Here is a 25,287-nt window from a genome sequence, read left to right as displayed (position 1 = left end):
ATAAATTCCTTCAGTTTATGTACTCTTACTACTCCATGAAGACAATTTTCTTTTCATATTGAAATATTTACAATATTACAAATCCATGGGAAATACTATAAATCTCTGTATGCTAACTTCCACTGTAGTTATTTATGAGCACATATTCTTACCGTGGGACCCAGCTATCACGCTCCTTAGTATCCACCTAAATGAACTGAAAACTTAACGTTCACACAAAATACACTGCATGTGGATATTGATAGCAACTTTATCCCTAAAACTTGTAAGTGACCAAGGTGTCTTTCAGTGGATGAGTGGATAAACCTGTACACACAGGCAACGGAATAGTGTTTAGAGATGAAAATGCATGAGCCATCGAGCCAGGGAAGAACAAGAGAGAACCTAGGAGTGCTTATCACTGAGTGAAAGAAGCCAACCTGGAAAAAGCACAGTGTGACTCCAACCATAGGGTATTCTGGAGACAGGCAAAAAACTCGGGAGACAATGAAAATGTCAGCAGTTGTCAGGGGTTAGGCGACAGGTAAGAATGAACAGGTACACAGAGGATTTTCAGGGCAGTGAAATAACTCTGCATGATACTGTAATGGCATGCCATTATACATTTGTCCAAAGCCACTAAATGTACAGCACCAAGAATGAGTCCTAAATGTAAACGAGAGACTGTTCATGAGTGATGTGTCATGGAGGTTCATCACTGTAACTAATGTACCACTCTGGTGGTGGCTGGGTCTGAGAAGAGGAGGCTTTGCATACCTGGCTACAGAGACATACAGAAAATCTCAGTACAGGGCGGCGCCTGTGGCTCAAAGGAGTAGGGCGCCGGCCCCATATCCCAGAGGTGCTGGGTTCAAGCCCTGGCCAAAAATAAAATAAAACTGCAGAAAATCTCAGTACTTTCTGCTCAATTTTGCTGTGAACCTAAAACCTAAATGGTGGTATGACTTGGCCAGTAACGTTTAGCAGGTATGTGGCATCTCTGGAGGGCCGAAGACTTGACTGGGAAGTGCTTAGAGTAAATACACTTATAAAGGAACAAAACACAAAGTTGGGCTTTTCGAAAGAAAAGTCAATTCCACACACTTTCGAAGCATAACCATTCTTATTTTCCATAAATCACTACAACTTGTTATGATTTGTAAGTACCACTTATGACAAGTACAAGTATTTCAACATGTCATCTCCCACACTTAGATGGAAAAACTGCTGTATGTCTAATGTGGACAGCAATTTAAATTCCACTTCAGTGTGAAAAGCAGAGTTTATTCGTGGCTACAGTCATGCTTTAAAAAAAAAAAAAAGAAGGGGTGGCGCCTGTGGCTCAAGGAGTAGGGCGCCAGTCCCATATGCCGGAGGTGGCGGGTTCAAACCCAGCCCCGGCCAAAAACCACAAAAAAAAAAAAATAAAATAAAAAAATAAAAAAAAAAAAAAAAAAGAAGAAGAAAAATTAAGAATACATACATTCTACCCATCCACTCATATTCAGTGATCGAAATCACCACGTAACCATCATTGTGCAATTATCAAGATGAAGACCGGATAAAGCAAGAATCAATTAAAAGGCCCTATATGGGGGGAGGAAAGGATAATTATTATGTATTATTAGCTGAAAGAGAAGGAGAAAACCCAATTCTCCAATGGACAAATAGGGCAACACCTTAACGTCAACCTCAAAGGGACAGAATGACATCATGCACAACACAGACGTCCCCAGGTTTGTTCTTAAATTTGTATGTAAGCTGGGATAAGTATATTTACCTACTACCTGTTAATAGCCTCCATTTGTAAGTGAGTCACATGTCACTCGGATATTTATAACTCAGGGAGTTACAGTAATAGCCTCCATTTGTAAGTGCAAGTTGTATGTAAGTTGTATGTATGTACCTTGGGGACTTCCTGTACTCTGAGGAAAACACGGCATCAGCTCTGCAGTAGTTTAATTGAGAATGAGTAACCTCAATTGAATCAGGAGGAAACAAACACAAACTAAGAAATGGGAAGAACAGAGCTATATATGCTTTGAACATACCAGTATCTCAAAGACAAAGGCTGCAGAAAAGTTCCAGATTAAAGAAGCTGAAGAGATACGATACCACATCATCCCTGACCCCCAGGTGGATCTTGCACTGCAGGAGAGAATGCTAAGAAGGATTTTATTAGATTAACTATCAAAATCAGAAAATGGAAGGCAGATGATATGAAAGTATTGCAATAATGTAAATGTGTGATGCTGATAACCATAGTTACAAAAAAGTATACTCTTAGGAATACACACCAAAATATCTAGGGATAAAGAAAGGATGACGATTTATTTATTATTTTTTTAAAAAAAAAAAAAAACAAAACACTGCCGGGTGGTGCCTGTGGCTCAGGGAATAGGGCCCAGCCGGCCCCATATACCGAGGGTGGCAGGTTCAAACCCAGCCCCAGACAAACTGCAACCAAAAAAAAATAGCCGGGCGTTGTGGTGGGCACCTGTAGTCCCAGCTACTCGGGAGGCTGAGGCAAGAGAATCGCCTAAGCCCAGGAACTGGAGGTTGCTGTGAGCTGTGTGATGCCATGGCACTCTACTGAAGGCAATAAAGTAAGACTATCTCCACAAAAAAAAAAAAAAAAGAAGAAGAAGAAGAAGAAAAAGAAAAAAAAAAAATCACTGTCCTGATTTTCAAGAAGGATATTAGATCTTTGCCTCACATCACATATGTAATATAAATTGTATCTATGCATTAAATAATAAGCTTCTCACCTTTCCCCTCCAAAAGAAAGTATTCAGAGCAGAAGTTTTGGAGACAGATTGGTGTTTAAATTTAATTGGTATTAAAGCAGCAGTCCCACTTATTCACTGTGGGCCTTCAGCCAAGTTTCCTAAAATCTCTGTTTTGAGCATCCTCACCTGTGACATAAGTCACCATGTGCACACTACAATTATCGGTTGGCTATCTATAATAATATAAATAATAAGGGCCAGGCTTGGTGGCTCCTGCCTATAATCCTAACACTCTGGGAGGCTGAGGTGGGTGGACTGCCTGAGCTCACAGGTTCGAGACCAGCCTGCACAAGAACGAGACCTCCATCTCTAAAAGTAGCCAGGCTTTGTGGGGGCCGCGAATAGTCCCAACTACTCAGGAGGCTGATGCAAGAGAATTGCTTGCACCTACGAGTTTAAGGTTGCTGTGAGTTGTGACGCCACAGCACTCCGAGGGAGACCAAGTAAGACTCTGTCTCAAAAAATATATAGATATAGATAAACATATATAAATAATAAAACAAAAATGCTAATAGCTTTTATTGTGCTTCATTGTTTTCTTCAGAATTCAACTAATTACTTTTTGCCAATTATAAAAGTATTATATAATTTGTAGACTTTAAAATACAGAAAATTAGGTGAAATTTCCATAAAGACAATGTAACATCCAGGCTGGGAGTGGTGGCTCATGCCTATAAACCCAGCACTTTGGGAGGCCAAGCTGGGAGGATCACTTGAGCTCAGAAGTCCAAGATCAACCTGGGCAACATAGTAAGACTCCATCTCTAATAAAAAAAAAATTTAATTAGCCAGTTTTGATGGCATGCACCTGTAGTCCCAGCCACTCTGAAGGCAGAGGCTTGAGCCTAGAAGTTGGAGGTTACAGTGAACTGTGTTCACACCACTGCACTCCAATCAGGGCCAGAGGTAAGACTCTCTCACACCAAAAAGCAAAACAAAACAAAAAAAGACAATGTCCAGAGATAATCGCTATTAACATGCATTTTTCTGAATAAGTTATTCAAGTCTTCAAAACTACGACGCATGGGCGGTGTGCCTGTGGCTCACTGGGTAGGGCGCAGGCCCCATATACCAAGCGTGGTGGGTTCAAACCTCGCCCCCGCCAAACTGCAACAATAACAACAACAAAAAACCCAAAGTAGGACACAATCGAGGGCTCTCGTACCTCAGTGGGTAGGGCACCAGCCACATGCACCTGGGCTGGTGGGTTCGAACCCAGCCTGGTCATGCTAAAACAAAGAAATGGCCAGGCATTGTGGCAGCGCCTGTAGTCCCAGCTACTCTGGAGGCTGAAGCAAGAGAATCACTTGAGCCCAGGAGTTTGAGGTTGCTGTGAGCTGCGACACCAGGCACTCTACTGAGGGCAACATAGTAACACTCTGTCTCAATAAAAAAAAAAAAAAAAAAAAAAAAAAAAACACGACCCAATGGCCACCCATTTTATTTTTCCTCCCCCTATTAGAAAGTATGTGTTGCGCCAGTCATTCACCATCACCCTTTGTTACATGCACGGAGATAAAATCATTGTCCAATGACTGAGTGAGTTTTTGACCAGAAGAGGGCAGCATTGAACAGCTTTCTAGTTTCTGCTGATTTCAGCACCAGGAGACGCTGCAGAAATCCACTAGCACAGAAAGTTGTGAGGCACTTTCAAATTTTAGAGCTAAGTGTCCCACTGCACCTATTTTTTTTTTAACCTCTGTGACTTCCAAGATCAACAGTTCTCTTTTTCTTTATTTGCACCACGTAAAGGTGTGAGTCTGCTTTTCCCAGCCCACTGTACACAGTACACCAAAATCACTCAAATCCCAGGTTCTGGCTGGAGGCGGAGATCCTCAGAGGAGACCATCACCATTCCCTCCTAGTTTGTGGTTAGCAGAAACCTTTGAAAGGGATTTTTACTGGCTCCCTGCATGTTGGTTCTGAATGAGTTACAGATCATACTGTAGTGGGCAAAGAAGCTATTAAATGTGTTTAAAAACAGCCTGAAAAATGTGGGGGGAGCTGTGAGGAGAAGATCAAATCAGCAAGGAGTGGGTGATTGACAAGAGGCCTCCAGAAATAACAGAGAGCTTCCAGGAGCCGCAGCAGCTGATTACTCACTTTATCAGACTTGGCAGAGTGGAATCCATTCACCATTACACTTCATCTTGACCTTCTAGTAGTAAGCTTACTTTTCAATTCTACCTTCAAAATCTTTCTGGTATCAATTTCTGACACATGAATGATAATGTGTCAAAATCATTCCTAACTAATCAGACAAATCTAAGGCAGATAAAAATTCTTTAGGGAGAAGTTTTAATCTAAACAAATTGTATCTGCCTTAGATTTGTCTGATCGGCTAAGAAAAGGAAAATCGAAACAGCTCCATCCTGGAAGCATCACTGATTCAGGGCTACACTTTCATGGAGCCCAAAAACTCCTTCCACAGAAAACAGCTAGTTTTAGAGTGTATTCTCGAAATGTCTTCATACGGTCCTACTGATCACTGGTCTTCTCCTGCCCTAGCGACAACAAGGGTGGGGAAAGGCTATCACCCTTCCTCCAGGCCACAGACCCAAGTGTGCCACCCTGAACACAGTCTCAGTGGGACTCACCCTGTGTCGACAAGTTTTTCTACAACAACCATTGGTGGAAACATCGTGTGAGTCCTGCTTGTCAGAAGAACATTACTACAGAAACCAAGTATTTCTACTTCCTTTTCTTCTGGATGGAAACACTAATCACAAGCTTGTGTAAGAACATGCCAATATGTAGGGAAAAACATTTTAAAAAAAGATAGGTTGGGGGGGTATTGTCTGTTTGTTGGTTTTTTTTTTTGTAGAGACAGAGTCTCACTGCACCGCCCTCGGTAGAGTGCCGTGGCGTCACACGGCTCACAGCAACCTCCAACTCCTGGGCTTACGCGATTCTCTTGCCTCAGACTCCCGAGCAGCTGGGACTACAGGCGCCCGCCACAACGCCCGGCTATTTTTTTGGTGCAGTTTGGCCGGGGCTGAGTTTGAACCGGCCACCCTCGGCATATGGGGCCGGCGCCCTAGTCACTGAGCCACAGGCGCCACCCTGTTTGTTTTGAGACAGAGTCTCACTCCATCTCCCTGGGTGGAGTGCCCTCACATCACAGCTCACAGCAACCTCAAACTCTTGGGCTCAAGCACTCCTCCTGCATAAGTCTCTCGAGCCCATCTACAGGTGCCCATCACAATGCTTGGCTAGTTTTTTCTATTTTTAGTAGAGACAGGGTCTCATTCTTGCTCAGGCTGGTCTCAAACTCCTAAGCTCAAGCAATCCTTCCACCTTGGCCTTCCAGGGTGCTAGGATTACAGGCATTGAGCCGCTGGGCCCAGCTGAAAAGAGAGTTTTTTTTTTTTTTTTGTAGAGACAGAGTCTCACTGTACCGCCCTCAGGTAGAGTGCCATGGCGTCACATGGCTCACAGCAACCTCTAACTCTTGGGCTTAAGCGATTCTCTTGCCTCAGCCTCCCAAGCAGCTGGGACTACAGGCGCGCGCCACAACGCCTGGCTATTTTTGTTGCAGTTTGGCCGCGACTGGGTCCGAACCCGCCACCTTCGGCATATGGGGCTGGCGCCCTACTCACTGAGCCACAGGCGCCGCCGCCTGAAAAGAGAGTTTTAAAAATTATATAGGAAGAGCTTGCACTCATTTTTCTGAATTTCCGTAGCATGGATATACAGTGTACAAGATGTAGTAAAGATAAAGGCCACGCACGAAGGAGCTACTGGTGCTGTGACCTTCAGGAAGGAATGATAAAGACTGTGAGCTTTCTGTTTTATATTTTTCTAAGACAAATGAAAGGTATCCTAAAACAGTATGTGGGAAACTGAAATCAAGAAAACAATTCCTGGGCGGCGCCTATGGCTCAAGGAGTAGGGCGCCGGTCCCATATGCCGGAGGTGGCAGGTTCAAACCCAGCCCCAGCCAAAAAAAAAAAAGAAAACAATTCCCAGAGCGAACACCTCTCACCATATTTTTGAGAATATAAACCATCTTCAATTATTATGTTATTTAAAAAAAAAAAAACTATAACACATCCTCAATATCAATCTATGTGTTTTTGTAGTATTTTAAACAGCTCTGCCATGACAAGACCTTTCAAAGTTAAAAAAAAAAAAAAAAAAAAAAAAACAAAGTCCTGGCTCGGCGCCCACAGCTCAGTGAGTGGGGCGCTGGCCACATGCACCAAGGCTGGTGGGTTCGAGCCGGCCCGGGCCTGCCGAACAACAATGACAACTGCAGACAAAAAATATCCGGGTGTTGCAGAGGGTGCCTGTAGTCCCAGCTACTCGGGAGGCTGAGGCAAGAGAATAGCTTAAGCCCAGGAGTTGGAGGTTGCTGTGAGCTGTGACGCCACAGCACTCTACTGAGGGCAATAAAGTGAGACTCTTGTCTCTTAAGAAAAAAAAAAAGCAGGGTGGCGCCTGTGGCTCAAGGAGTAGGGCGCCGGTCCCATATGCCGGAGGTGGTGGGTTCAGGCCCAGCCCCGGCCAAAGAAAAAAAAAAAAAAGCAAATACTTAGAGATTAAGAGAAAAAATATATAACTTGTTTTCTTTTACCTTGCAGGCTTAAAAGGGAAAAAACTTTAAAGGAGTACGTTGTATTATATATTACAAAATTCTAATGTTTTTAATTTAAAACTTCACTATCATGTTTGGTGGCAGAACTTTGGCTAAGAAATAGAAGTGCAATATTGCAAAAGCTACACATTCTTTTTTTTTAGGTTTAGTATAATCAATGCTCTCTATTCCTGGGCGCGAGAGGCTGGCTTAACAGTGACATCTGGAATTAGTTAACTTTCCCCCAAGATTTGTAGCATTGTCCTGGAAGTTTTCCAGGAATTCTCTGCATTTCTAAATCCATCCCTTACATCTTATACATCCAACTCCCCCTGTCCTAAAGCTCAATAACCACCAAACCTCCAAGCAGGGATATTTAACTGGGATCCAAACTCAGAGAAGCAAAACCCTGAAGGAGCATATTAGGTGGCATCATTGTTGTCCTTGGTCTTAATAGTGATGTTTCCTGATCCCTTAAACATCTGGGCAAGCATGTAAAGAAGTGAGCATCACTACACAAATACCAACATCTTCTACACAAAAAGAAACAGGCCTTTTACGGGGTATCCATAGTTATACTCTTACTAGCTGGGAAATGTTGGGCCACTTTTCACAGGATTATTGTGATGTGCCTCATATAAATGGGAAAAGTCACAAAGTGCCAGGCCACACCTGACAAGAGTTGGCACTCAGTAAACGCCAGCTGTTAATCCAACATTCGTTTTTTTTGTTTTTTATTGAGACAGAGTCTCACTTCTGTTGTCCTCAGTAGAGTGCCATGATGTCGCAGCTCACAGCAACCTCAAATTCCTGGGCTCAAGCGATTCTCTTGCCTCAGCCTCCCAAGTAGCTGGGACTACAGGCACCGGCCACAACGCCCAGCTATTTCTTTCGTTTTAGCAGGCCCAGATTAGGTTCGAACCTACCAGCCTTGGTGCAAGTGGCTGACACCCTACCCACTGAGCCCCGGGCGCCGCCCTTAATCCTGCAGTTGTGAAGCTATCAATTTCATGCTTCAGAAGTCTCCTAACAAGGAATCTGCCTCTCTAGCAGATTAGAAAAAAACACGTGCAGGCTACTTTTATTTTCCTCTTGTAAAAATGATTTGCATAGGCCAGGTGCAGTGGCTCACACCTATAATCCTAACACTCTGGGAGGCCAAGACAGGTGGATGAGTTGAACTCACAAGTTTAAGACCAGCCTGAGCAAAAGCAAGACCCCATCTGTAAAAATAGACGGGTGTTGTGGCAGGCGCCTATAGTCCCAGCTATTGGGGTGGCAGAGGCAAGAGGACCACTTGAGTCCAAGAGTTGGAGGTTGCTGTCTGCTATGACACCATGCCACTCTATTGAGGGTGACAAAGTGAGACTCTGTCTCAAAATAATAAAAATAAAAATGATTGGGCGGCGCCTGTGGCTCAGTGAGTAGGGCGCCGGCCCCATATGCCAAGGGTGGCGGGTTCAAACCCAGCCCCGGCCAAACTGCAACAGAAAAATAGCTGGGCGTTGTGGCGGGCGCCTGTAGTCCCAGCTGCTCAGGAGGCTGAGGCAAGAGAATCGCGTAAGCCCAAGAGTTAGAGGTTGCTGTGAGCCGTGTGACGCCACGGCACTCTACCCGAGGGCGGTACAGTGAGACTCTGTCTCTACAAAAAAAAAAAAAAATGATTTGCATAGGGAAGTGCACTAAAAGAAAACTAGAGCTAACATGAATGTTAAAGGATTCTTTTCCAGTTCTCAGAGAAAGAAAAATGCCCTAATTTCTCATGATACCGTACAGTTTGCAAAGTATCGTTACTTTGGGCGGCGCCTGTGGCTCAGTGAGTAGGGCGCCGGCCCCATATACCGAGGGTTGCGGGTTCAAACCTGGCCCCGGCCAAACTGCAACCAAAAAATGGCTGGGCGTTGTGGCGGGCGCCTGTAGTCCCAGCTACTCGGGAGGCTGAGGCAGGAGAGTCGCTTAAGCCCAGGAGTTGGAGGTTGCTGTGAGCTGTGTGAGGGCACGGCACTCTGCCGAGGGCCATAAAGTGAGACTCTGTCTCTACAAAAAAAAAAAAAAAAAAAAGTATCGTTATTTTATGAGTGAATCTCAAGAACGTGTGTGGGTTAGGGAAAACAGGAAAAGATATTTACCTAATTCAAACCACTTTTTATTTTTTTCTGGCATGCCATTAACACGGGAGTAGAGAAAGTGGACAAATCACTCATTTTCTCATTTTTAAGGTACAAGGTACTGCAAATAGGATCTGAAGGTCAAAGAATGGCAGTAGCAGACAGCATGGCACAGGCATGGCATGCGATGTGAACAGCCCATCATTTCAGAGTTCAAGTTCTGCTGTACTTATTTCAGTGGTTTGTGTTTAAGTGACAGCATTTCCCTACTTTTAGAAAGGAAAACTCGTTCCTAAGTAGTTTCTACAAAAATGCCATCAGTCCTGTTATTTAACTGAAATTTAAGCACACATCTCCTCCAATAACGTAATACTAGAGAGGACTACAATAATCTTCTTCCACATTATTGAAATGAGTCATCCCTAAGATGCAAGTGACCTTTAATATTTTAGTAATCTTTACTATCAATTTTAAAAGCCCTTATTGTTTTTCAAGATTCTGACCCACTTTTTAAAAGATAATCACTATCAATCTTGCTTACACAGATAACATAGAGGAAAAGAAAATTGACAACTGAAACTCCCTTTTAGTTTTTACTTCTTCCACTCTAAAATGCTTATTTCCCGTTAAATTTTTGGAGTTTAGATTTTCTTTTTTTTTTTTTTCTTCTTTTCTTTGTGCATTTTCTTTTTTTTGTAGAGACAAGAGTCTCACTGTACCGCCCTCGGGTAGAGTGCCGTGGCATCACACGGCTCACAGCAACCTCTAACTCTTGGGCTTACACGATTCTCTTGCCTCAGCTCTGTGCATTCTTATTATCAGGAAAATACAAGCAAAATTTTGCCACATCCTCACACCCACACTATATGAAAATAAACTCAGGAAGCAATAGGGTCAATTACTTGATTTTGCCTTAAAATTTAGTCCTGCCAAGTGTTTTCATTCATTTATCATTTCTTTGGGATTATCTGAACAAACCATTAAAAAAAAAAAAAAAAAAAAAAAAAAAAACCGGGCCGCGCCTGTGGCTCAGTCAGTAGGGCGCCGGCCCCATATACCGAGGGTGGCAGGTTCAAACCCGGCCCCGGCCAAACTGCAACCAAAAAAATAGCCAGGTGTTGTGGCAGGCGCCTGTAGTCCCAGCTGCTCAGGAGGCTGAGGCAAGACAATCGCTTAAGCCCAGGAGTTGGAGGTTGCTGTGAGCTGTGTGAGGCCACGGCACTCTACCCAGCTGCTCAGGAGGCTGAGGCAAGAGAATCGCTTAAGCCCAGGAGTTGGAGGTTGCTGTGAGCTGTGTGAGGCCACGGCACTCTACCCAGCTGCTCAGGAGGCTGAGGCAAGAGAATCGCTTAAGCCCAGGAGTTGGAGGTTGCTGTGAGCTGTGTGAGGCCACGGCACTCTACCCAGCTGCTCAGGAGGCTGAGGCAAGAGAATCGCTTAAGCCCAGGAGTTGGAGGTTGCTGTGAGCTGTGTGAGGCCACGGCACTCTACCAAGGGCCATAAAGTGAGACTCTTGTCTCTACAAAAAAAAAAAACCTTCAAGTGCTCCAAGTTTATTAATACTTAATTACTGGTAAAAAGGACCACCTTCTTTCACCACAAGAATCTCAGCATGTGATAAAACTAAACAAACAGTGAATATAAAAGAAATCATATGTACACAAAAGGTACCCAGAAAAAAAGTCATGATCTTGGAAGTGCCACCACCCAGCTGTGACTCCCTGAAAATCACACTCCCAGGTAGCCTTTGTGAGAGTTGAGCATTTGCATCATTTCATTCATAGAAACATTAACAATTTGGGGTAAAAAAAATGGAGATTTTTGTGTTTTTAATTTTTTCATTTTGCATGGTCTATTCACCAATAGTTTTTCAAGTCAGACAATGGTAGAAAGGCTAGCCAATTCAACTTGGGGAAGGAATTTTAAGGAAATCTCAGAGTAAACAAGCTAATCTATAGGAAGTGAGAAGTATTTTTAGTTTTGCTAAACTTTCACATTCATTTAAAATTCCACAGGAGGGCAAGGCTTTGCAGAAGCAGTTATACCGGGACAAGTTTAAATCCTAGGAAATTCTATACTATGCTTTTTTAAAAAATACACATGGATTTGGCAGCAATGATCCCAAATATTTAAAGAAGAGCTGTTATTATACATTTAAATTAGCAAATGGGAGTTCAATTTTCTTGATTGTGGGGAAAGAGAGAGAAAGAGGAAACACCAGGCTCCCAAGGAGTCAGGCCACAGGACAATCGCATAAAATTACCAATCATCAAGTTACAGGGGCCATAAAAGCATTCTAAAGTCTGGCTCTTACTTGCTAAAAGTAGGTATTAATTATTATAATTCATGAGTGTGGCCAGATTCCTAGAAAGCAAACTTAAGAAACGTACATTTTTTAGTATTCACTGCCTAAATGGTGTTGCTTGCTAGCCACCAATTTTATAGTAACTATGGCTTTATTAAAACCATCCCTTAAGCCAGAGCTAACATTCAGTTCCCTAAACCAAGTACACCTTTATTCAAAGTTCCTATTAAGCAAGTCAAAATGCCAAAACTTGTAATTTCTCAAAAAAGAAGCATTTATCTTGTTTATAACTATAAGAAATTAACCGTTCACAGCCTGTTAAAATTCACATATATCTGATACGTTTCTACGTAGTTGGCTGTTTGTTCCTCTCTATATTCCCCTCTCCCCAAAGGGAAAGCTACAACCCTTAAAAAAAAAAAAATACACACACACACACATATATATAGAGGGTCCAAAAATTACGTATACACATTTTAAGAAAGAAAAAATCTTGATTAAAATTGTAATAGCATATACCCATTAACATTTGTCATCTTGCATATTGTATCTCCGGTAATTGCAGCAGTGAAACGTGACTCCAGTATTACAATTTAATTTTTTTTCCTTTCTTAAAATATGTGTACATTTTTTGGCACCCTCTGTATTTTCAAAGTCTCCCAGAGGCACAGTCAGAAATACTCGTACTCCGGCAAAAATGTAAAGTTGGGTCTGTTTCAGTTTTGCTGGGCCAAAAAGAGAATGTTCTTCTGATCAAAAGTCAGCACACAGAAGAAATACACGCTCATAAATGCCCAGCGACTGACCTCCGAGGCTCCCCCGAAACGCACGGACATCAGAGGGAGGAGAGCGCTTTTCTGGCCCAGCGCCTGGAGCCGAGCTGGCGTGTGGCTCACCTGTGATGGTCACGGTCCCCAGCATGTCTGTCTAACCAGCGCGGCCGCCGGGCAGAATCCGCGCAGCCGGCCCGCGCCCTCCTTCGGCAGCTGACTGAAGCTTCTGTGCCCGCCTGCCAAGCCCGCGCGGTCTCGGAGGGAGGGTCGGGGAGGACGTGGAGGTGGCCGAGGGCTGCGGCAGCAACTACCAGAGGGTGACGCATCTCCCCAGCTAATTATAGGAGGACCCCCCTTCCTCCTCTTCCCCACCACCCCAACAGGCAGTCCCGCCCTCGCCGCGCCCCGGGGCTTCAGAGCTGGGAGAGCACCTCTTCCCGGACTGGGCGCGACCCCCAGGGGGTCACGTGTCTCCTCTGGACCGGGAGAGCCTCCCCCGCCCCGGCGAGGGGTCAGCAGGCTCGGCCGACACTGGAGCGGGCGGTGGCCAGAGCAGCAGCATCTGATCCGAAGGGTCATTCACCCCCGACCGACTAGACTTAACTTCTGTATGTCAGCTTTTAAAATCATTGGAAGGAGATAGCCGTACAAACGAGAAACTCCCTGCAGTTTTTAAATCTGCCTCTGTATCCTTGCGTTAGTTTGAAGGCTGGAGAGGTGCAAAACAGGGTTCCATTTTTAGCACCTCCGGTATTTAGTATTTTCACCATCTGTCTCTTACAGCGACACGCGCACGTGGCACTGATCGGAGGACTGGCCACTCTCAGGAGCCTCTTCCCTGCACTCTTTGAGAAGGGCCATTCTGAGAACCTTGTGTCTTCAACATTCGGTAGAGACAACTTTTAAAAAGCAAAAATATTTCAGCATTAGGTCTCCCTCCTCCCCGCAATGGTAAAAAGTTAGCTAAACTTTTAGATTGAACTATGCCATATTCCAATATGTAGCACAACCATCACTTCTCTAACATGTAAATGAGAACCTACGTTTAAAATCTGGGGAATGTCAGGCAGCCCTGGAATTCAGTTCTGCCCCACTGAAGCTTCAGACCTGTGCTCTATGCAGACCCCGGGGATGAATGAGTCCGGGTGCTCTCTCGCAATTCTGACGCACTTTTTTGTAAGCCAATTTTCTGTCCAGACAGGTCCCCTGGGTCCCCTGGGTTTGTTCCTTCTTTTCATGCTTTTTCTATTTATCACTTCATGCCTTGCCCGTCTGACCCCATTAGCACTGCTCTTCCCCTAAGCGAGCAAAAAGAAAGGTTTTACTATTACTGCTATCCTCAGATCTTGAAGACCGCCTTCATTACCGCTGGGGGCGGGGAGGAGGGCTGGCGCGGCGCCGCTCCCTCCGCCACCAGGGGTCGCTGTGCACCACGCAGGCCCAGAGTGAGCAAAAGCGAGGGCCGTTTCCTTGCTAGCAATCAGACCTTGTTCCAAAAATCATCCCGGGTCTCTCCAAAGACCTAGTTTCCATCTAGGAAACACCCAGGCGGACAGTCACAGGCAGTGATGGGCCCTGTGCTGACCTGGTGAAGTACTTCCTAGGCGCTAATTCCCGGACCAAGACATGCTGCAGCGTCCTTAAGTTGCTGCTCTTCCCTAGAGAAGTCTCAACTGTAGGTCACAAATTGCTTCAATCACAGGGAGAATCAGGTTATGTGTGAAATGCTGCTGGTACTTAAGGGTCCCTCGGCAGTCTACAAAGCTAAGGGGGCAGTGCAGCTTGGCCATTCCTGTCCTCTCAACACCCACCTACACCACTATCCCAGCCCTGGAGTGTTCTGGCACTCCAGTGTCCAAGCTGTGCAGCTCACAGTAAGGTTCTGGAAGCTGCATTAAATAAGCCCCTTCCCCAGAGCTTCCCCAGCATTTCTCAGCACCAAATGCTGGGGACGGCAGGGCTCTGTCCCTGTGCCACCTCTGAAACACCATGCTCAGCTAGTGAGTGGTCCATCCACGCCGACCTCACACGGTTATCACCGGCTCCTTTGCTTCCTATGATCATGTCCAAATTCCAAAACAAGGACAAACAACAGTTATTCCACCGAGCTGGACAGGGAGAAAACTTCACTAGTTACAAATGTAATGTAATATCCAGAACATTTAGAAAGGGAACCATTTTGCTTTTCAATTTTGGCACTTAAAACTTTTTTCCTTTTTAAGACACTGGTGAAGACACTATCTGGTATTTTTTTTTTTTTTTGGTAGAGACAGAGTCTCACTTTATGGCCCTTGGTAGAATGCCGTGGCCTCACACAGCTCACAGCAACCTCCAACTCCTGGGCCCAAGAGATTCTCTTGCCTCAGCCTCCCGAGTAGCTGGGACTACAGGCGCTATCTGGTATTCTTAAAGCGGTGTTAAAAGCACAAGGCAGAGCAATATATCATGGGGCGAGTTGTAGACTCCCTTGGTCAACGGTTAGTTGTCCTTTGATCTCCAACTATAAGAGTGATCAAGGACAGGATGCGTGGCTCAGTGAGTAGGGCACCAGCCCCATAATACCGAGGGTGGAGGGTTTGAACCCGACCCTGGCCAAACTGCAACAAAAAAATAGGTGTTGTGGCGGGCGCCTGTAGTCGCAGCTACTCAGGAGGCTGAGGCAAGAGAATTGCCAAGGCCAAGAGCTGGAGGTTGCTGTGAGCTGTGGAGCCATGGTACTCTACAGAGGGCAACAAAGTAAGACTCTGTCTCTAAAAAAAGAAAAAAAAGGGTGGGGGGGGCTCAAGCAGCTAGGGCGCCAATCACATATACCTGAGCTGGCAGGTTCAAATCCAGCCCTGCCCCGCCAAACAACAATGATGACTGAAACCAAAAACTAGCCAGGCATTGTGGTGGGCGCCTACAGTCCCAGCTACTTGGGAGGCTGAGGAGGAGAATCGCTTGAGCCCAGGAGTTGGAGGTTGCTGTGAGCTGTGATGCCACAGCACTCTACCCAGGGCGACAGCTTAAGGCTCTGTCTCAAAACAAACAAACAAACAAACAAAACAAAAACAAATACAGGGTGTGTTGCACAGCTGCTCAGGAAGCCTCTGTGTAGCCAGATTATAAACAAAAGTCATCAGTCAGGCAGGCACCATGGCTCAGGCCTGTAATCTTAGCACTCTGGGAGACCAAGGTGGGTGGATTGCTTGAGCTTAGTTCAAGACCAGCCTGAGCAAGAATGAGACCCTGTCTCTACTAAAAATAGAAAAATCAGCCACGTGTTGTGGCCAGTGCCTGTGGTCCTAGCTACTCTGGATGCTGAGGCAGGAGGATCGCTTGAAACCAGGAGTTTGAAGTTGCTATGAGCTAAGTTGATGCCACAGCACTCTAGCCTAAGCAACAGATTGAGAGTCTGTCTCAAAAAAACATGAAATAAAAAATAAGGAAAAAATGACAATAACAAGGAATGAAGAATTTGGAACCCTCATACATTGCTAGGGGGAATGTGAAATAGTATAGCTGCTTTGGAAACAGGCTGGTAGTTCCTCAAAATGTGACACAGATTTCCGATTTGATCCAGCAATTCTCCTAGATATATACCCAAGAGAAATGAAAACATACATCCACACAAAAACTTGGCCATGAAAGTTCATAGCTGCAGTATTCATGTTCACCAAAAGTAGAAGCAACCCAAATGTCTATCGCCTTATGCAAAGTTAAATATAATTTGGTACATCTATACAATGGAAATTATGCTATAACTTGGATGAAGATTTTTTTTTAATTAAATGAAAAAAGCTAGTCACAGGGGGAAGGGGGAGCCAGGAAGGGAAGAGGGAGGAAGGAGGGTCATTGGTGTGCTCCCACCTAATGGGCACAATGTAAGGGTACATGCCACACTTCCTGGGTAGGGGACACAACTACAACAGGGACCTTACCTAACAAATGCAAACATTGTAACCTAACCATTTATACCTTCATTTAGTCTGAAATTTAAAAAAAGAAGAAGCTAGTCACAAAAGAGTACACATTGTATAATTCCATTTACACGAAATGTCCAGAAAAGGCAGATCTATAGATAATGAAGTAGAAAAATGGTCACCTAGGACGAGGGAGGCAGAGAGACAGGAGTGACAGCTAACAGAGACAGGGTATCTTTCTGAAGTGATAAAAATGTTCCCTGATTGATTGTGGCAACGGTTGGGCCACTGCGTGAATGAATATACTAAAATACTGAATTGTACGGGCGCCTGCACAGTATGTGAATTGTATCTCAATAAAGCTGGTTTGTTTGTTTAAAAAAGAGCTTAGTATTGGTTCTGAAGATGACAGACAGCCATTGGGAGGTGGTGGCACTGAATTTTAACTGTGATTTAGAAAAGGCACCTGGGTAGTAATGACAGTGAGGAAGACTTTTAAGGAATGGAACAGATGGACCCATAAATGACCCAGAGCCTAATGGCTGAATGACACAGTGTCAATCTACAAGGTCACCTGAATGGGGCAATGTCCACGAAATAACAAACGCCTGGAACCCTGAGGAAGAGGCATCTGGAAAAGAACCTTGAGACTGGACAGAGACTAGAGGTAGTCGAGGAAAAGGTGGACATCAGAGCCCAATGTGGAGAGGTTTGGCGGCGCCTATGGCTCAATGAGTAGGGCACCGGCCCCATATGCCGAGGGTGGCGGGTTCAAACCCAGCCCCGGCCGAACTGCAACAAAAAAATAGCCGGGCGTTGTGGCGGGCGCCTGTAGTCCCAGCTGCTGGGGAGGCTGAGGCAAGAGAATCGCGTAAGCCCAAGAGTTAGAGGTTGCTGTGAGCCGTGTGACGCCACGGCACTCTACCCGAGGGCGGTACAGTGAGACTCTGTCTCTACAAAAAAAAAAAAAAAAAAGTGGAAGCAGCAGCTCAGAGTGTGACTTGTCACAGAGTGGGACACAGAAGAGAACTGGAGGGGCCTCACGGGCTGGCAGCGTGGAGGCCAGACCAGCAGGCAAGTAAAAGAAAGGGAGGGAACAGGGACCAATAGGCCAGAATTAGCACTGATATCGGGTTCATTCACTTCCTCCAAGGACGCATAAGGGTTTTCCCTGAATACATGTACGAGAATGGGGGAACGGGAAAAACAGACTTGTACATCAAACCCAACCCTCCCTAATCTCTCTTCCTCTCAATCTCTTCTAAAGCTGGCATACCACTTGGAGGAAAATAAAGTCTCTTTTCCTCTCACTGGAAGAGGATGGATGAAATTTAAAGGAGAATCTGTATTATTATTCCTTTAAAATGCTCCAAGACAATTTAAAATGGAATTAAAAACTGCCACTCTTGGGCGGCACCTGTGGCTCAGTCGGTAGGGCGCTGGCCCCATATACCGAGGGTGGCGGGTTCAAACCCAGCCCCGGCCAAACTGCAACCAAAAAATAGCCGGGCGTTGTGGTGGGCGCCTGTGGTCCCAGCTACTCGGGAGGCTGAGGCAAGAGAATCGCTTAAGCCCAAGAGTTGGAGGTTGCTGTGAGCTGTGTGAGGCCACGGCACTCTACCGAGGGCCATAAAGTGAGACTCTGTCTCTACAAAAAAAAAAAAAAACTGCCACTCTTGAAGTTCTTTGCACATTGGAGCTGAGAAAGAAAAAAATAAAAATGAAACAAAGAAAATCAAGTAAAAGAGCTTAAAGTTTAAGAAAAACTGCGTCAAACTCGATAATTATAAAACATGTATACATAACTTTACAGTATATATAGCCTGAATACAAATGACATCAAGTTAGATACGACATGGGTAGGGTCTCCTGGGATCAGCTTACTTTCAGGTCTCTGCCCCATGCTACGAACACAGACAAATATCAGCTAACTGAATTTTATGGTCAGTTGAATTGAACATGTTTGTATAGTTATGGCTATTTCGATTCAAAAATCCAAGACAAATAATCTGAAGAACAGTTCCTCAAAGGAGCTGTTGTGATACAGCAGAAATGCCAAGGGGGGATTTAAAAACCACTTAAAAAACAAGGGGAAAATAAACATTAAAAACTTAATTCAAACACAAAAAGTGATATCAGATAAATATTATTTCTCCTCTTACTGAGTCTACATAATTGGATTGCAATTATGTGGATTTTGACTTGGCAATTCAATTTCTATGAAACATACCAAATGAGAAGCCTAGATTCATGTATGAGATGTATGTTTACTGCTTGAAATGTACAACATTTAAGGAACCTAAGTGTCCAAATAGTAAGGAAATGGTGGCTCGGCACCTGTAGCTCAGCGGTTAGGGTGCCGGACACATACACTGAGGCAGGCAGGTTCAAACCCGGCCCCAACCAAACTGCAACAGAAAATAGCCAGGCGTTGTGGTGGGTGCCTGTAGTCTCAGCTACTCAGGAGGCTGAGGCAAAACAATCGCCTAAACCCAAGAGCTGGAAGTTGCTGTGAACTGTGATGCCAAGGCACTCTACTGAGGGTAACAAAGTGAGATTCTGTCTCAAAAAAATAAAAAAGAAAAGAAAAGAAAAAGAAAGAAAGGAAAGAAAAGAAATGGCGTATCTACCTTTTTTTTGAGAATCTTACTTTGTAACCCTCAGTGGAGTGCTGTAACATCATAGCTCACAGCAACCTCAAACTCTTGGGCTCAAGTAATCCTCCTACCTCAGCATCCCAAGTAGCTGGGACTACAGATACTCGCCACAACACATGGCTATTTTTAGAGGTGGGGTCTTGCTCTTGCTCAGGCTGGTCTTGACCTCTCAAGAGTGCTAGCATTACAGGTGTGATCCACTACATCCGGCCCAGTGTATCTATTTCTTTAACAGAATATACGGTAAAAACAACATGGAAGGAATCCAGAAAGAAAAAATAACAAAGACCAACCAACCACAGTGGAATTATGTGCAATTTCTGTCTCAACATTTTTCTACGTAGTACAAATTTACAACAAACCTCAATTACTTTTATAACTGAAGTCAAGTACATTGGCCACACAGCCGTGTGTTATACACAGTGGTCCAGCATTGCCTAGAAGGCCTGAACTCAAGGTGCGAAACTCAGAGCAATACCTTTGTTTTCTAGCAAAGATGTGAGATGATCTAAATCATAACCTTAAATTCTCCAATCACTAAGACATCTCAATTAACAGACTGAAAAGATATTAAAGATAAAGTGTGAGCCTTTAAATATAATGAAATAAGGCTTGGTGCCCTGTAGCACAGTGGTTATGGCGCCCGCCACATACACGGAAGCTGGCATGTTCGAACCCAGTCTGAGCCAGCTAAACAAAAACCAGCCGGGCGTTGTAGTGGGCACCTGTAGTCCCAGCTATCCCCAGCTACTTGGGAGGCTGAGGCAAGAGAATCTCTTAAGCCCAAGAGTTTGAGGTTGCTGTGAGCTGTGACAGCACTCTACCAAGGGCGACACAGTAAGACTCTTGGTCTCAAAAAATAAAGAAAGAAAGAAAGAAAGAAAATACATAAAAAGAAATTAAAAAATTTCCCCCCGGAAGGCAACCTGTGTCTCAAAGGAGTAGGGTGCTGGCCCCATATGCCGGAGGTGATGGGTTCAAACCCAGCCCCGGCCAAAAACCACAAAAAAAATAAAATTTCCCTGCTATCAAATTTATTCAGGTTCATAGGAAAGTGCTATGTAATTCAAATCCTTTATTCATCTTAAGATTCTGTGCACCTCTGTCTCTGGTATACTTAAAAAAGGATTCTCCAACTAGCTGGGACTACAGGCACCCACCACAACGCCTGGCCATTTTTGTTGTTGTTGCAGTTGTCATTGTTGTTTAGCTGGCCCGGGCCGGGTTCGAACCTGCCAGCCTCAGTGCATGTGGCCAGCGCCCTAACTACTGTGCTATGGGCGCTGAGCCTCTAAGAAAACTTTTAAGAAATGAGCTGGGCACAGTGGCATGTACCTACAGACCTGCATACTCAGGAGGTGGGAGGATACCTTGAACCGAGGAGTTCCACCCTACAGGGAGCTATGATCACACTACTGCACTCCAGCCTAGGCAGCAGAGCCAGACCCTATCTTGTTTAAAAAAAAAAAAAAAATTATTCATCTCCTCCAATCAATTCTTTCAGTAAATACCAATAATACTTGGCTTAAATCAAACTAAGTTGTTCTCATGGTTTTTTTTTTTTTTTTTTTTTGTAGAGACAGAGTCTCACTTTACGGCCCTCGGTAGAGTGCCGTGGCCTCACACAGCTCACAGCAACCTCCAACTCCTGGGCTTAAGTGATTCTCCTGCCTCAGCCTCCCGAGTAGCTGGGACTACAGGCGCCCGCCACAACACCCGGCTATTTTTTGGTTGCAGTTTGGCCGGGGCTGGGTTTGAACCCGCCACCCTCGGTATATGAGGCCGGTGCCTTACCGACTGAGCCACAGGCGCCGCCCCTGTTCTCATGTTTTAAAGAGTTTGAGAAATAAACTTAAAAATTGGGAATATTAAAATTGAAACCCAGTTATGTTTGGCAAGGTTCCCTGGAGCACATTCCTATCTGATACATATATATATGCATGCCCTGGAGTTTTTCTTTAAACGTGAGACATGTTATTTTCTCTGGAGATGTTTTGGAGAAGAAAAGATTAAAGGAAAGACATGATAAATGTTTTCAAATACTTAGAGGGCTGTCATGTGGGAAAAGGAGGTGAGTTTATTCTGTGCCGTTCCAGAAGGCAGCACTGAGACCAGAGGTGAGCCCCTGGGGTGGGGGGACACAGTTAGCTCCACTGGAATTAATGGCTTGTTTTTACGGAGAAAACCCCTAACCAAGTGTTTCAGCAGACATGCCTTCTGCCCAGGGCCAGGTGCCTAGACAGCCTCCAACTTCCCTTCTACAAAGGCTTCTTGGTCCCGAATCTGGTCTTTGCAGTTGGCCACTCATGGAGGTGGGGTTATGGGCTCAGTTGTGTCTCCCAAAATTCATATGTTAAAGGCTTAATCCTTAGTACCTCAGGATGTGACATCTTTGGAGACAGTACTTTAAAGAGGTGTTGACATTAAAACTAGGCCATTAGAGAAATCCCTAACAAGAAGAGAAAATCTGGACAGGCAGACACCAGAGACACACAGAGGAAAGACCGTATGAGAACGCACAGAGAAAGTAGCCGCAAACCAAGGACAGAGGCCTCGGACCAAACGTGCCAACACCTTGATCTCAGACTTCCACTCTCCAGAACTGTGAGAAAAGGAATTTCTATTGTTTGTTATTGTCACAGCAGCCCTAGCAAATTAATATAGTATGATAATGGCCTTAAGCTTTATGTTGGTCTGAATACAGCACGTCTGTATTAAAATACATTAAAGCAATCAGTTTGTCCAATGAGTCACATCTAGTATATGTCACTTTTCACCTGCATAACTCATGAATGCATTCTTTATACTGAGGGTTGGGGGAAAATGCCTTGACGGTACACTGCACAACACCTGAATTACAAAAGCAATTTGAAAAAATTCGAAGTATGGCACTCAAATAAATCTTAATTGATAGTCTAACAATTATTGAATTTTAAGCCCAGAGAACGTCTAAAAGTATACTTTTACACAACATAATATAAGGACATTGTGCTCTAGAATACATCGTTGCCAGAACCTTCTGGAGGTTCTTATAAATCAGGAGACAATGGAGCTGTTTCACCCTCAAGGTGCATCAGTCCTTGGGAAACACCTGAAAGATTTTCATTAAAGAAAGTGGCTGCTATGGTCTGAATATTTGTGTCCTTTCCAAAATTTAGTATGTTGAAACCTAATCAGCAAGGTGATGATGTTAGAAGGTGGGGCCTTTGGGAATTGATGAGGTTACGACAGTGGACCCCTTTAGTGCCCTTATAACACAGTTTGCCCCTTCTGCCACCCAAAGACATGCAGATGGTGCTAGCCCTGAGAAAGTGGGCCCTCACCAGACACCAAATCTGCTGGTGTCTCCACCTTGGACCTCCCAGCCTCCAGAACTCTAAGAAAGAAATTTCTGTGCTTTATAAATTACCCAGGCTAGGGTACTTTGTTCAAACAGCCCAGACGGACCAAGACAGTGGCTAAAATAATTGTACGCTTCCATGAGTGGCTTAGTCAGGGACCACCTCAATCCCCTCAAGGGAAAAGTCCGAAATCTTGGGATGTTACATGGATAAGCCAATAGGCCGACTTGCCTGCGCTCCTCCTTGGTGGACTAGAACATGGACCCTACTTGAGGGTGGGCTTGAAAAGCCTCAAAATTGTAGGGACCTGCAGATAAGATCTCTAAGACTGACCAAGCAGTGGCTCACACCTGTAATCCTAGCACTCTGGGAGGCTGAGGCAGGTGGGTTGCTTGAGCTCATGAGTTTGAGACCAGCCTGAGCAAAAAGCGAGACCCTGTCTCCACTAAAAATAGAAAAATTAGGCAAAAGGATTGCTTGAGCCTAAGAATTGGAGGTTGCTCTGAGCTATGACACCACGGCACTCTCCCCGGGGTGACAGCTTGAGACTATGTCTCAAAAAAAGAAAAAAGATCTCTAAGACTGTCTAACTTTAAGGCAAATAGCTATGGCATTTACCAACATCTTTCACCCATCCTGGGCTAGAGTCAATCCCTTTTACATAGTCCTGACCTTCTCATAACTCAGCAGAGCTAATACATACAGGGAGAAAGAGAGGACCCCGGTGGCCACACTCATGAAGTTATTTATTATTCTTTCATTCTTCGATAATTGTGAATTGAGATGGTCTTCAACAAAATTTCCCCCCTTAAACTTTAAATCCAGAAAAATGGCTATTAAGATCAAATGAAAAGAACAACTACAAAAGCATTTTTATAAGATGACATAATGAAATTAGCAAGTAGTAAGGGAGACCACTGAAACAAATGCAGACTAAAACCTAATTATTGTATCCTCCTATTAATACAAAACTTAAAAAGTAAAAAATATATACATACATGTTAAAATGAAGAAATTAGCAAGTAGATTCCTGCTGCCCAAGGTCACTTGGATGCCTTCAACAGCTAATCCCCTACCTGGTTTTGAGTGCCCAAAATTCTAATAATACTGACAATATTACAATTTCAGACATGGGTGGGGATTTTCATTTTCGATGAAAATTGGCCCACAATGAGACAGAGATGCATTCAAGTCAAGATCACACAGAAAAAGAGTGATTAAAGTGATCTTGGGCGGCGCCTGTGGCTCAACGGGTAGGGCGCCGGTCCCATATGCCGGAGGTGGCGGGTTCAAGCCCAGCCCCGGCCAAAAAAAAAAATAAAAAAAAATAATAATAAAGTGATCTTAGCCACTCATTAGAGATTAACGAGAGAGAGAGAGAGAGGATGAAGAGAAATCTTTCTTGTTTTCTTACACGCCCTCACCCATCTCATTTTTTAAGTTAGAAAACTAAAAGTTCACTGCACTACCAAAGACTTGAATATAGTTCAGAGGAAAGCATCTTGGCTTCTGATTAGTAAAAAATAAATCTGGGTTTCTTTAAGGATGAAAGCAGTAGAATATTTGTACCAGAAATTTGTCAATGACATAACTAATTTCAGAGCAGCCACACTAAACATATTGCTGCAGAGCCGGGGAATGAATTGAAACCAGTTCCCAGAAATTGCATACCATAGTACTTTTACCTAAGTTCAAGGCCTGTTTTGTGTGTGTTCCCTCCAGTTTTGAAAACGTTAAAAAACAGGATACAGCTTGAAAAAAGTCATGCAATAATATTGTATTTGAAATACCAAAGTGCGTGTGAAGGGACCCCTCTCTTTGTCTACTGAGCACTTGTATTTGATGGCATTACAAGGAAACCTCATTTAATCACAGGCAGATCCGGGTCTGACTTCATGTTTCCAGACAACACCTGGATAACTGGTAGTAAGCATCTGTGAAAACCCAGCATGGTGTACTCCTGGAAAGGATCCGGCTTTGTGAGTGCTGGCAGCAGAAGGAAAGGGAGCCTTGGGTAAAACCTGTAACACTGCAGTGTTTAACCCTGTAGGAAATGAGTTGATAGAAAGCTAAAAACTAACAGATCCTCCTCACCCATATGATGAAAAATGTGATATGAAGAACTCTCGCTTAAAACTGGGTATCCACTTATGCAAATATCTGTTGAGCACTTACCTGTGTTCCAGCTACTGGTCTGGGCCCAGAGGACTCAGCACTGAACACAACAGAATCCCCTTCCCCATGTGACAACCTCCATCACCCCCCAAAGAAATCTCTGCCTCCTGTTTCCTGCATTTTAGCAGAGACAAGGTAAGAGACAGACATCAAATACCAGATATTTCTCCACCTGATGTGGAGAAAAATGAAGGAGAAGAGGGTAATAATGAGGGCACCACCCTATCTTCATGAAAATACTAACAAGATCCCAATTACACCACAAACTGCAACAGGACAGGAATTAAACCAAAAAAACTTGGTGTGTGTGTAGAGAAAACACCCTCGTGGTGAAAATAGGTAAATGGAGGGGGGGGATAACTTTTAGGGAGACCCAGAACAAGTTTTAGGGTAGCCACTCTCCAGATATAGTTATTAAATGTTCAAAGTGAGACAGAATTACTTCTAACTCCGGAACAGATTTTCTTTAAGGTAACAAGATCCGCAGGGAGGGTTGCGATTATGTGGCAGTAACCTTCTGGCCTTGCCACATCCCAAGGGAACTATACACCAGGAGCAGGAGGGTTCAAAGGGCAGATTTAATAAAAGCAGAGACAGTGACATTAAGTACCCTGAGGAAACTTTCCTTGGGAAATTCTCTACGGTGTCCCATTTGTTACTTTTTCCAGGGAAAAATACCCGG

General features: G+C 44.2%; 1 protein-coding gene across 2 annotated transcripts in view; it reads right to left on the bottom strand.

The window, feature by feature from the left end:
• The window catches only part of AKAP12 (A-kinase anchoring protein 12), a 113,033-nt gene that overhangs the window by 15,007 nt on the left and 72,739 nt on the right, over positions 1 to 25,287 (bottom strand). Inside the window, exon 1 of one of the 2 annotated variants that reach the window (XM_053592415.1) lies at positions 12,654 to 12,790. The exons of the other annotated variant lie outside the window; for it this stretch is intronic. Within the exon in view, the coding sequence (XP_053448390.1) occupies positions 12,654 to 12,678 (25 nt within the window). The 5' untranslated portion in view covers positions 12,679 to 12,790. Of the gene's footprint in view, positions 1 to 12,653; positions 12,791 to 25,287 lie in introns of those variants that run through there. 2 annotated transcript variants of the gene reach the window in all.

Source organism: Nycticebus coucang, chromosome 5 (assembly GCF_027406575.1).
Source record: "Nycticebus coucang isolate mNycCou1 chromosome 5, mNycCou1.pri, whole genome shotgun sequence".
NCBI lineage: Eukaryota > Metazoa > Chordata > Mammalia > Primates > Lorisidae > Nycticebus > Nycticebus coucang.
The sequence above is the reverse complement of the archived record's forward strand: the minus strand, read 5'-3'. Positions and strand labels throughout refer to the sequence as shown.